Source organism: Numenius arquata, chromosome 2 (genome assembly GCF_964106895.1).
Source record: "Numenius arquata chromosome 2, bNumArq3.hap1.1, whole genome shotgun sequence".
Taxonomy (NCBI): domain Eukaryota; kingdom Metazoa; phylum Chordata; class Aves; order Charadriiformes; family Scolopacidae; genus Numenius; species Numenius arquata.
In genome coordinates this window covers 22,570,248-22,583,046 of record NC_133577.1, presented here as the reverse complement: position 1 = coordinate 22,583,046, position 12,799 = coordinate 22,570,248, and the positions used below count along the sequence as shown (strand labels likewise).

Here is a 12,799-nt window from a genome sequence, read left to right as displayed (position 1 = left end):
AGAGGGTAAGCCAAGCCTAAGAATGACTTTGCTATTTTGTTGTCAGTAGCTTTCCCAGTAATTGCATAGAACTTCCCCAGTTCCACTGTGACACTACAACCCAAGAACACTGCTTAGAGTTATGTGTGAGCTGTGTTTGGCAAGCTGTTTAACTCCCCCCCCCCACCCCCAAGCATAAACTTAGGAAGAATCTCATGCCTTCAGAACCAGGAATCCCTTGCACCTCATACGTTCAGAGTCATCATGAAATGTTATATATACCAAATATTTAGTTATAGATACTAAATATGGTTCTATTGTCGTGGCAAACTGCATGTGCTGCTTCAACATACATATAGACTACATGTATTTCTCTGTATATGAATAAATGCACAGTACCATCACCATTATTAGAAAAATGGGCTTAGAAAAGAAAGTTTTTGAGAATTGGGCTAAGATAGACCTTAAAAAGTTGTATATTGCTGGGATATCCCTTCTCCCCCTCAGACTCTCCCACTTCTAGTGGAAACAGCTGAGAAACACTCAGCATATTGCTTATATAGGCCCTGGCCAAGCTTTCCTCAGAAAAATCAGTGTTTTGCAAAACACAGGATGGTTTATCAAACCCAGTAGACTTCTAGGCACTCATGACTGAGCAAAAGCTGTAACAGGCTGTGAGCTACTTACCAAAGGCAGCTTCTCCTTGTTCAAGTTCTTGTTTAAGTCTGGTGTAGTCGTCTTTAATTCTCTCTAATTTTCGGATATTTCTGGCACTCAGAACCAGCAGTTCATTGAGAAGTCCTTCCAGCCCCTCCTTCTCAGACGTTAATGATCTTATTTCTTCTGTCAGATCCTTTGCAGTCCCAAAATTACTTCCTACATGTTTTGTGGGGGCAGGGGGAAGAGGAAAGGAAGAGACAATGAGGCAGGCACTTGCAACATCAGTAGGTTACACAGCAAACAAGGGAAATGAAGCAACCATACTTCCCAACAGCAACTGAAAGACTAATTTTGGGGGGAACTACAAACAAAACTGCCTTACAAGCATCCATTTCATTAACATACTACAAAAAGAATCATAATTGTAACACATTTAACCTTATACACACAGAAATAATCTTTTTTATTAATATCATTATTGATACAATTTACATTTTTTGGAGAAAACTTTTGTGAGGTCCACACTTCAGAAAGCGTTATACTGTAATTCACTGATCACTGTGGTGTGATCTGTCAGACCATTTGCTTGTTTTGGAGGACACCTCAGCTCACAATACTTTTTAAGTAGATACTATCAGTTTGCTGCATCCTGAAGTACTTCCTCCTTGAAAAAATCAGCACTATGCCATTGTTCATAACAAGCATGAGAAGGTTGTTTATAAATGACAGGTTGCATTTCTTAAATAGCATGTACCCAGTGCAAAGATCATCAGGAGATGTTCTTTTTAGACAATATATTTAAAAGTCAAAACTCTCCACTTCTGGCTTTCCCTGAAGCATGAAGCCTCAGAGACGGGCAGAATACCTCAGTATCACCAGCTCACACTGCTCTGGAGTTTTTAAAAATGTTTGGCTGCTTTGGACAGGGATCCAGGGGCAAAAGCTCAGTTCCCAACTGGTTTACAGCATAGTCTAGTAACACTTGCCCACTTAACCTTTCTTAAAACCATTTTTATAAGAACCTGGAGAGGAATGCTTCCTTACTTCACAGAGAAGTCTAAATGCACAATAACAGTTAGATGCTCAGCTATTAAATGATTGTTAAATAACAGTAGAGTAACTATTACAGTGCTACATTCATACAGCTGTACCTCTGTCTTTTCAATGATTCAGCTAGTTGTCTGGAACAAAAAAAAAAGAAAACAAAAACCTACCAAAAAAATTGCAATCTAAAGAATACTTGACAAAAATAATTTCCATCTAGACTTTGCCCAATACAACACAAAAGATCTCTAGCAGAAGATGTAAACTCTAGCATCATCCTAACTTAGCAAAAATTTGGTGTTATGATCTAATACGTAAAGGCATCTAATAAGTAAATGCACTTAGAAAATTTAGCCTTCAAGCAAATATTAATGTAAAGCACATCCCATCACACATATAAGATGTCTCATCAGCTTCTGAAGTATGTGCGATGACTTCAGACTCCTGAAATAATTTTATAATACTACCAGCATTATTCAGATATAAAGGCATCCTTCGGCTTGTTTTTTCCTTTCAGGAATCCAATAAACTACTGCTTATACACAAGATATCAATTTAAAAATTTATTTTTGAAAATCAGGACATAATTCAAAACACCAAATCCACATTACAGTATCCTAAATTGTGGCGTTACATCCTTTTTACCTGCTGTCTCAAAAGAGTTAGTCACAAAGTCTGAAACAGGAAAGGTTTGGGTGCTGTTCATTTCCTTCAGGACAGAGGAGCAAGAATTGGACACAAGTATTTACACTGGTCGGAATATGGCAAACCACCACGAGCTGCTGAGAGCAGATCCATTCCTCCAGAGCATAAGAGTGAATGGAAGCACTTCCAGTGAATAATTACAACCATCCTCCTGGAGGAAAGATGCTGCAAGCTCAAGTGTCTGTGTGAGGACACGTATGCCAAAAGGAGACCGCGCTTTCAAAAAATTTGGAAAAGATTGTACCAAATAAATCAGGTTTAACAACTGAACATTGCTAAATATGGTAGTCTTGTTTAGTGGAGGTTTGTTGTTTTTTTTTTTTTAACTAATTCTGAGCCTATGGTAGTTTCAGTCAACCTTTTTCTTGGCTTAAAGCTGACCTTTTTTTGTTTCTTTTTAAGAGTTCAAAACTCCCCTATTTCTACTCCTCAGCGAAAACCCCATTTGCCAGTTCTATCTTATAAAGAATTACACAATTAAATAACTATAAACATGCTTTACACATACTAGCATCTTATGGTTTACCAGTCCATTTATTGGGAAACAGTAGCACAAATTTTATTATCTTAATCTGTCATATGTTTCCAAATGGGCAAAACATGGCAGCAAGATAAGCAAGGCAAAAATCATTGGAAAAATGGAAGATATTCAGATACTTCTAAGGCAACAAGATTTAAAATTAAACAGTGCTCCTTTACTTCACCTGAACTCATTCGAAGCATCAAGGCACAAGAGCCTTAATAAAACATGAAGGCAAGAGATTCTTCATTAGAATCTAGAGCCTGCTCTTACATTTCAGAAGGCAGCAAGGAAAAAGGTATGATATTACATATGAAAGTTTTATACATATTGAATGGATCTTAATTCCCAGAGGGGAAGCTCATAACAAAACTGAGGCTATGAGGAAAAGGCATCAAGTATATATACTCCAAAGCCAAAACTGCCTGATGCAGCTCCTCCTGACAGCAGAGACATCTGGAAGTCTGCAGCAAAAAGTCAGAAGAGCATATACAAACTCATGCACCACAAGTGCCATCAGTGACCTCAATCACAGCAACCAAAATAACTGCTTTCTAAAACCCATAAGAACGTTGATTTAAAAATTAATATATAGTCCCTAGCTGCCAGCATTAAAAAACATGCCCTCCTGGGGCTTTTTTTTTGTTAAGAGACAAAGTCACATTGGATGCTGTAGAAACATTTGGAAGATGTGTCAAAATATTTTGTTCTGCTAATATCCTGAAAATGTTAAAATCCTTTTTTTTTTATGACAAAGTAATTATTTTGCTTAAACAAACACAATAACTGTTACTTTGTCAACCACTCATCAGAGCTATGTTTTATATAGCCATACTGCTGGGAGAGTTCTAGTTGGGTGACATTAGATAAATGAAGTCATTCCTAACTCTTCCCAGGAAACTGAAAAAACATCACTGAAGTTAACAGGACTGCTCACTCAGAACATCTGTACACAGCAAACAAAAAAAAAAAAAAAAAAAAGAGGAATTAAGAGTCTAAGACCAAAGCTGAGCTTCTGGTCTAAATCAAGACATGAGACAGAGATTCTATGAAGTGGACTGAAGGGCAAAATGCCACTTTTCCCATCCTTCCTCCTGTCTTGCAGTGACGCTTACTAGCAAAGTGCAATTTTAGTCACTGCATACATGTTCATACAAACGCACTGGGTGCAAATTGGCACACCCAGTGGGCAAACCCACAAATTCAGAAAACAGCCAGGATAGAAAGTCTGTTGCTCTATCAGAATCTTAAATCTATTCCATTTTAACTTGAATAAATACAGGGAATCAAGAGTGCTTGGATAAAATGGCAGGAGGGGTGGGAAGGGGAAGAATAACCATGTGAAGTGAAGTTGGGATTATAATAAAATCTGAAATCATTTGACATGAACTTGGTGAAACTGATTATATTTCTACAAGACCAACACTGGAAAGTCGTATTTTCACTTTGCAGCTAGCTAATTAGAAGTATCCAGTGCTCCGAACAGGTTGAATAACATGCTTGCGTTACACTGTTGTAAGGAGCTGAGTATGGAGTACATACACTTTGCTTTGAGGGGCTGAACCTTACCGTTATCTCAAAAGACAGCAACAAAAACCTAGTTTAAACTTCCTCCTTAATTCTGCCCTCTGGGGCTCTCTACTCACATACATCCTTCATTCCCCGCTCTCTACAGATAGTAACATCAGGTAAGCTCCAACAGCTTGATATGAAGGCCAAAAGTACCAGCCAAATCAAGCAAAACCATCCCAAGTGGAAAAATAAAATTAAAAAGAGTTAGCCCCAGGCACAATGTAGTTACATAATTGCTTTTACTCACTGTAAACATGAATAGCATATTTACTTATTTTCTGCTTTTCCCAAAGTTTTACTTGTATAGCTACATAGTACAGCTAAATAGCACTCTGCATATTACATATATTTTCTCTATACATAGTTACATGCAACAAACTCGTGTCCATTATAACAGCTCATTGTCAGATTTTACTATATTGGGCAGATCGTTGCCCATTTAGTAGCCTCAAACTAACATACCATTATTTTGGTACCATTTGCCAGCAACAAATTGACTAAAAAAAATGGTTTGACATCAGTCCCATTTTGTAAAAACCAACAAATGTGTTATTATTTAAGCTTTGTTAAATATTTCCCCTTCAAAATATAAGACAAAATTTATGGCCCACAACTTTTTTACTCATGCTTTTTCTCATATTTATGCCAGAAATTGCATACGCTCATAGTTTCCGTTATCCATACTTGAAGCTGAGAGATATGCCCCGCCTCTACTGAAACTATCTTCCTTGTGGTACAAGTAAAGGAGCAATTTTTGCATAACAGTAAAGCATACATACTGGATATTGGCTTGAATGGAGGAAAGAATAGACTGGTCATTATTTATCATTATGTCTTCATAAACTAACAGTACCTTTAATAATACATAAGAAAGTGAAAATTTACAGTTTAGAGCTTAGGGCATTTGCCACCACGGTATTTATCAATAACACTGGAATTCAAGGCTGAAAATTCTTGAATCCCTGTGATTAATAAGAATACAAACTGATTCCAACACCAGAAAAGAAATTGAAGAAAATAAATATCATTCAGCTGCGCACAAAGAAAAGAGAAAAAGCTAAAAACATGGCAGAAACGTAAGATTTTTGAAGCACTGCCAAGTGTTTTTGCACCTCTGAAAAATAAATAGCAAATGGGGGACAGTCTACCATCTCCTGAAACATTTTGCAGAATTCCAGCATATTTGAATAACAATTACTGTTTTTAAGCAATAAAACGTGCCAACATTTTTATGAAGCATAATGTAACTGAATGATTGATGTGATCCTGAACAGTAAAGTCAGAAAACCCATCAAGAAGCAGGCAAAAGACCCCACAGACATACATTTGGAGGAGGATTTCTGTGCCTGCGTTTGGAGGAAGATTTCTGTGCCACAGAAAGCCTCTTGTACCTGGCCTGAATCAGTTACCACAGAGCAAACCAGGAATTCCAAAAAAATAAAGGGGGGGAGGGGGGGAACCCCAACAACAATAACATTTTTAATCAGTAATAACAAATCAAAGGCTCAAGTGGAAACTTTCAGTGAGAAAAAGCACAAAACCCCTGAATTAAAAGGCAGAGGTTTGGAAGACGGCAATTCAGCAATACTGAGACACAACCAGTTCCAACAAGCAATAGCTACTGGTGAATAACTGCTGGGCCACCAGATGCTCTCAAGTGCCTGCACTGGGGGTGACAAGTATAGCCCAGGATTACGTTAGTCCCAGCAATTTACTATGTCCGTTAGCCAATAAATGGTTCTTGCAAGTCATGTATAATTCTCTTCCAACATGGTAAAGGATGCCCAACTGAAGTGACTCCAAGGCTCAAGGGTCACCCAACAGCACAGACACGTGCACATAGGCTTCCCTACATGATCACTTCCCCCTCCTCATAGCTCCCACTGGCCTTATGCCTTTCAATCTCTGGTGCTTTTGCACCTCCCTTCTCTCCTGCCTTTGCCTCCACCCACTACTGCCACCAGTGGAGAGGAAGGGACACGCTGAAAGAAGGGAAATAGCCCAGAAGCAATCTCCACGATCTTGAGGGCTGCATGAAATCATCACTCTCCTTTTTACCAACCAGAGAAGGATCAGGGAGAGAAATATTTATGCCATATAGGTTTAGGTACCAAGAGTGTATGCACCAAGGTTCAGAGGTTTGTCACCTTGGCTCCCTGGACAGTCAGTGGAAAGTAGGACATCACTGCTCCCTTCCACAGACTGCACAGAGGTTTTCTCACGTCCCCTCCAGACCACAGCACAGACTTTCCATGGGGCAGGAGCACCTTCCCTTCACAGCTCTCCCCATCTAACATTCCTCCTTTGACCACAAAATCCCAGAAAAGGAACTGCCAATGAGCTTACTTGACCGTCTCTCCCCTTCAGGGACAGTAGTTTAGGTAACAGGGGAGAAAAAGAGTAAGTTGCTACATGACTGATTGACTTCTGCAACGGAAGCAATGATTTTCTGCTGTCTGGTCACATATCATGCTGGAACTTCAGCTACAACAAATTATCCTTGAAGTTCACCGAAAGCCTGTAACATCCAGCAGTCTCATTTGGAAATGAGATTAAAAGACAAACAGTTTAGCTGTCTGCAGCCTTCATGACTGTTTGGGAGTTGGATTAGTGGGGGTCACTGGCATTGTTCTGTAAATGAGTTAACAGGCTTGCCCAAAAGTACATCACTTGCAGCAATCCGCGGTAGTAAATTTTATTTCACAGAACAAAGTGATCATTGTGGGAAGACACCCCAATATACAGCCTTGTATGCTGGAGCCAGACATTGAGATACAGGTGTGAAGAAGAATTAATCTCAATGTGCCCTTGAGCCATCAACCAAGACCACTGCTAGAAGTAAGAATCTGAAAGCGGGGAACCAGCTATGCCATCTGACAAGACACAGGTCTATCAAACTCCAATTTATCAAAAAAACTAAGCCTTCATGATAAGGCACAAAGAGGTATGTTTTTGCTTCTAAGACTAGCCAAGTTCTCCAACTAATAACAAACAACAGTTCTCAGATACAGAGAAGATGAAAAAACAAAAAAACAACAGAACAAAAAACCCAGGAGCACCATTGCCTTCCAGTGAAAGACAAATTATGAGCTGTATGTACAACATCTGGGGAGGATCTCAACATCATGTCAAGAACCGATACATATTTCTGCATGAAGTGACAGAATACAGCACAGGCATGAAAACAAGACATCCACGTTACCAAAACACTCGTATGTATGGCTGAAAATGTCCTTCAGCCTGCACTGGCATCTTCCAGCCTGACTGTTCTGTCCCCTCTCTATCCTACTCCTTCCCAACTGGAATGCTCAGCACCAAAGCTGGAAAACTGGGGGCTTTTTTGTTACAGATGCTTTCTGAGCCTGCAGAACTTGCCCTAAATGAGCATCAAAGAGCACGCAAAGAGGCAACAGAATTAAGTTTTGTGAAAATACACTATCTACTATTTATTTTCTGCTATTTATAAACAACACTTATTTTGCTATTTATAAACTACACATTGACATAAGGCAAAAACCCTTTTCGTTGTACTGCTGGAATCATCCCACAACAGTATTTCCAGTCAGCTCCCACTTGCAGGTATTTAATGAAATAGAGATAGTCCTAATTACAGAACAATGACACAAGAAAACACCAGTCTACACCAGTAAGAGATAAGAACAGAATTTTCTATTTTTTTTTAAACTACTTTCAAGTCGCCTCATTCTAACTTCTGTGGATGGAATTTGTATTTGTAAAGACATAGGGAAAGTTAATGACATGCATCTCAGATAACTACATAATGAATTCAGGTTTTCATTCACATCTGCTTAGCTCCCTGCTAGCCACGTTCTGGTTATCTAGTCCCACACTATACATGTTCTCAAGAGAAAAAAAAAAAAAATCATACAGAGTATATGAAAACACTGTAAAATATATCAAACAACCTCTTTTATTCAAATATAGGAAACAGACAACACAATAACTAAAAATTCTTTTCAGTTTACATCCTCCCTCCTATTCCCAAGTTATTTTCTCACTAAGGAAAAATGAGAAACACACCATTTCTCACATATGATTTGCTCTCCTACAAAAACAGCCTCAAGTAGGAAAATAAATTTTAATAGTATTTCTACAGTTCCATGCACACTTGCTTACATATCGTCCTATTTGAATTTTCTTACTCGCTTAGGGTTATTTGATCTGCAACTTATTCCCCCCCACCAAAATTCATGCTAAATAGAGAAGTAATGCTAAGAGAAAGGACAGAGTATCATGTACTACCATGTTCTTCCCATAACTGATGACAAAATTTTTATAAGCATGTTAAGAGCTAGTGTTAAGAAGCAACTGTTATAATAATCACATGCAGGTTTCCAAGTACTGACATTAAGGTGTTTTGTGGGGTTTTTTTTTGTTTTTTCTTTTTTTAAAATCTACTAGATGCTAAACCATAAGATTTCATCGATAAGTATTTACAAATGTGTGTGTCAACAGTAACATCACATGCAATCAGGAGTACTTGTTAGCTATAATTAACCTAAAGCTACTGACTTAAAAACCGTGAACAATGTAATAACATTCCACTAATTATGTTTGGAGAAAAATTCTGGACTAGCATCTCAGGAGTATTAACTGCAAGTTATTTATCACAACAGGAAAGTGTCAATCAGAAGGTAAGGGAATTGTTGATATAAAGGATCTGAATTATTACTGTTGATAAAAATACCTCTTGAACAGTTATGTATGGGCGCTTTTTTTTTTCGTATGAAATCGCACTGGGATTTAGTTAGTCTACTGTATTTATTCTACAACCTTCAGTAATCCAAAGATTCCCAAACCTTTCTTTCTCCTCCAATTTTAATTTTACACTTCTTCCAAGGAAGAAATAATAGGGAGAAGAGAGATTTACATATGTAGCATCATCTCTTATGTCTTTATAGTATCATTTATTATACAGTCTTAAAATCCAAGGAATTGTATTGACAGGACTAATAAAATTGTTATGCTTAACACTGTATTTATTGTAGTATTTGCATCTCAAAACAAGAATGGCTATATTCTTACATTTTCTGTAAGAATACTGTAAATTAATGTGTTTGGAATAGAAAGTACAGTTCACATAGAAGATTAATGTTGTCTGAAGCTATCAAGGTAGCCATCAAAGGCTGAGGTATATATCATGCTTTCCAAGTCACCACATCATTAAGTCATCACATGTGTGCTCTGAAACTAATACATCACTTAACTATAATATTAAGCTCCTCTAATTTAACATTTGGGATACATGAATCCAGATGTGTGCAACTGCATTCAGTTACCTTCTTGCTTTGACACTGTTCCAAAATCCCTTAACTCTGACTGCTTCCTGAAGGAAAATGCTACGTTAAACAAAAATGACGCAACGTCTGTTTAGTGAAAAACAGTTGTTCTCAGTGTCCATTAGTACTGCTGTTTGAGGAAATTGTTTGAACAAATGATCTAACTGCTGTGGTAAAAAAGCAGAAATGACAGATATTTATCCCTGCCTGATGCTTCCAAACTGAATGAAAACCTCTATGACCACTGAACTTTACTCTTACTGTATATATATATACAATATAATTCTGAATTTCATGCTATACCAAGGCTGCCCTTAAACAATTGCATATTACCAAATTGAAGATTCTCCCACTTCCTAGCAATTTAATATATCCAGGCTGTTGATTAACATTCTGATAGCTGCCTGACAGTTCAGGGGATACATATATACAGTATCTTGCTTAAATCTTAACCAGTATTTAATAAGTTGAGACCTACTTCTTAACTATGCCTTATTTAAGAGCTGCCATTCATTTATTCTTGTTCTAAAACAAGAATACACAGAGACTGAATACTTCAGCCTTCTCTAAATTATCTACTACTCACTGTTTTTGCCTTGTTAAGCTAAAAAAAAAAAAGAAAAAAGTATTTTTGCTACTCCTTCCTCTTTCTTCTTCTGCATTTACCAAGTGTTTTCTTTCCAACTTGTTTCTCTGCTAGCTGCAATTCATCCTGCATCCTGTCTTTTCTGATTTTATTACTTCATGGTCTAAGACTAAAATATTTCCATTATTTCAGAATTTTTTTTTTTTTTTTTTTAACTTTCAGGTCTTTAGAGAGCTTTTTTTTAATTCCTGTATTTCCCCTGTATCCTCTGCATACTGCTCCGCATTAACGAATCCCAACTTTATCCATTTCTTAAAATAAGGTAAAGAAATTACAGTATCCACTGTCACCAAGTTTCCTTTCATCCTTGATTTTCAACCAGTTCCCTCCAGAATTTTGCCTTAGTAACAAGTTAGGATTGTACCATTCACAGTCATTAAAATTCCCTGAAGTAAGAGGTTTTCAAAGTAACAATAAAAAAAAGAAACAATGTTTTTTATCACTACTAAGAAACAACACCGATACTTCTTAAAAAGCATAGAAAGGCAATCATAGTCGCAGTACTGTGCAGACAGTTTACAGAAACATCAGCATTAAATTGTCTTTGAATTCATTCCTGAAACAAGCAACATCTTTTAAGAGCTAACAAGTATAAAATATTGTTATGAATGTTTTGGAAATAGTCCTCAAGTTTTCATTTACTCTCTTGAAGTGTCAGACTGAGGTACATGTTTTCTGGCCAACTGCTTCCTCCTGGCAGCACGAAGCAGTTGTACATCCACTTTATGGGCTATTTTGTTCTCAAGGGCGTCATAAAATGGCTGGGGAAAACTTTGACCCCATTTCTGAAAGCGAGAAAATCACCTACATTCAAACAGCCCACAGGCAAAGAGGGTGATTGCTCACCTTACCTCTCCCAGGTGGACACAGAGAAAGAGAGAGGGTTTCCATTTTGAAAAGGTGTTATGAGAAGCAAGGAAATTGAGCAAGCTCAGCACCAACAAAACATCTGGTCCTTAACTTCCTTCATGATTTCACCCAAAACTCATGTTATCCACTTCTGGCAAACAAATCATATGACACTGCAAAAGGTTTCATGTTAAACTAATTCGTGTGTGCCAGTACTAGATTCTTGTATCTAATTGAGAAGGTAAATCATCAACAGATAGCTACAACACACAGCCTTGACACGTATTAGCCTTTCATTACTTGGTTAACACTGGAAAACTCCTTATAGTCAAGTCTATATTCCCTCCTGTTCAGCTTCCTCTGAGGCAGGCATCTAGCAAAGAGACACCGACTTACACATCTGCAAACAGTTTGCTGAATTAGAAAACAAACCTTTTCAAACTTGAGACAGAACCATGCTTTGCCTTCTTTCCTTAGTGAAAAGCACAGCAGTCCCAAGTAAGTGACATATAAAGCTGCTACGTATCAGGCTCTGTAATCACATTTAAATGTTTTACTGGTTGTAAATAATATGCACGAGTGCTCCAAGGACCAAATTGCTCTTTCGCTGCCAACATTAGTTGTTTAATGAACTGAACAGCAGAAGCTGCCAATTATTGTATTCCATTTTAAAGTGTCATTTAAAGCCACCTTGTAATTATTATACCTTTGTTCTAAATTTATGCTTTTAGCTACAGAGATCTAGGCATATAACTTGTAAGGTCCAGGAACAGGTATCGATAATTATTTATCCATTTCACCTATGGGCAAATATCACATTCTTTGCATATTTACTGCCTACCACACAGCAGCCACTTTGTCAGTAGTTCCCAACCATGGAGATGAGCCTGAAGCACAAGGTATGACACAGCCTTGTTCTGCTGGACTTGCCGTGACTTCAAGGAATCTAGACAAGTGTATATCAATGACATTTCCTAAGAAGTCTCAGCTATGAGAAGGTGAACAACTGCTCTAACACACCACTCAACATTAGTCCTCTCATCACTTAAAACTTACCTGAAACAGCCAGCATTTTGGCTTCCAGTAGAGCTGGTAGTTGGGTCTCAATATCACTCACTTTCCTCCTCAAAGTACTGCAGAGTTTCTGACTCGTACAAACCTAGATTGAGGCAGACAGCCATGATATATAATTCATTCATGTAAAAGTATAAGGCAATTTAAACAGGGCTTCAAACATTGTTGGTTTACAGACATGACATAACATCCTACAGCAAGGTGAAGAAGCTTAATAAAAAGTGATGTCTTTACAGAAATACCCAACATGAATCAAAATTTCCAGTCTTTGTCGCACACTCTATTATAAAAATAAGGAATGGTATTAGCATTAGCTACCTGCAGGAGAAAGAACGTTTCACTATGAGATACTAAGGCTGCACATAGAAGAAAGGCCATCTTACGAATTCTGTATAATTTTGGCATTAGCAGTGATACCTGGAGTTGAGTGTAATTAAGCCAGAGTTTGGA

The 12,799-nt window shown here is 37.7% G+C and overlaps 1 protein-coding gene across 1 annotated transcript in view; it reads right to left on the bottom strand.

Moving 5' to 3' along the window:
* The window catches only part of DISC1 (DISC1 scaffold protein), a 207,306-nt gene that overhangs the window by 104,895 nt on the left and 89,612 nt on the right, over positions 1-12,799 (bottom strand). Inside the window, exons 8-9 of the mRNA XM_074164698.1 lie at positions 12,332-12,434; positions 667-855 (exon numbers count right to left, since the gene is read on the bottom strand). Coding sequence (XP_074020799.1) covers positions 667-855; positions 12,332-12,434 — 292 coding nt within the window. The remainder of the gene's footprint in view (positions 1-666; positions 856-12,331; positions 12,435-12,799) is intronic.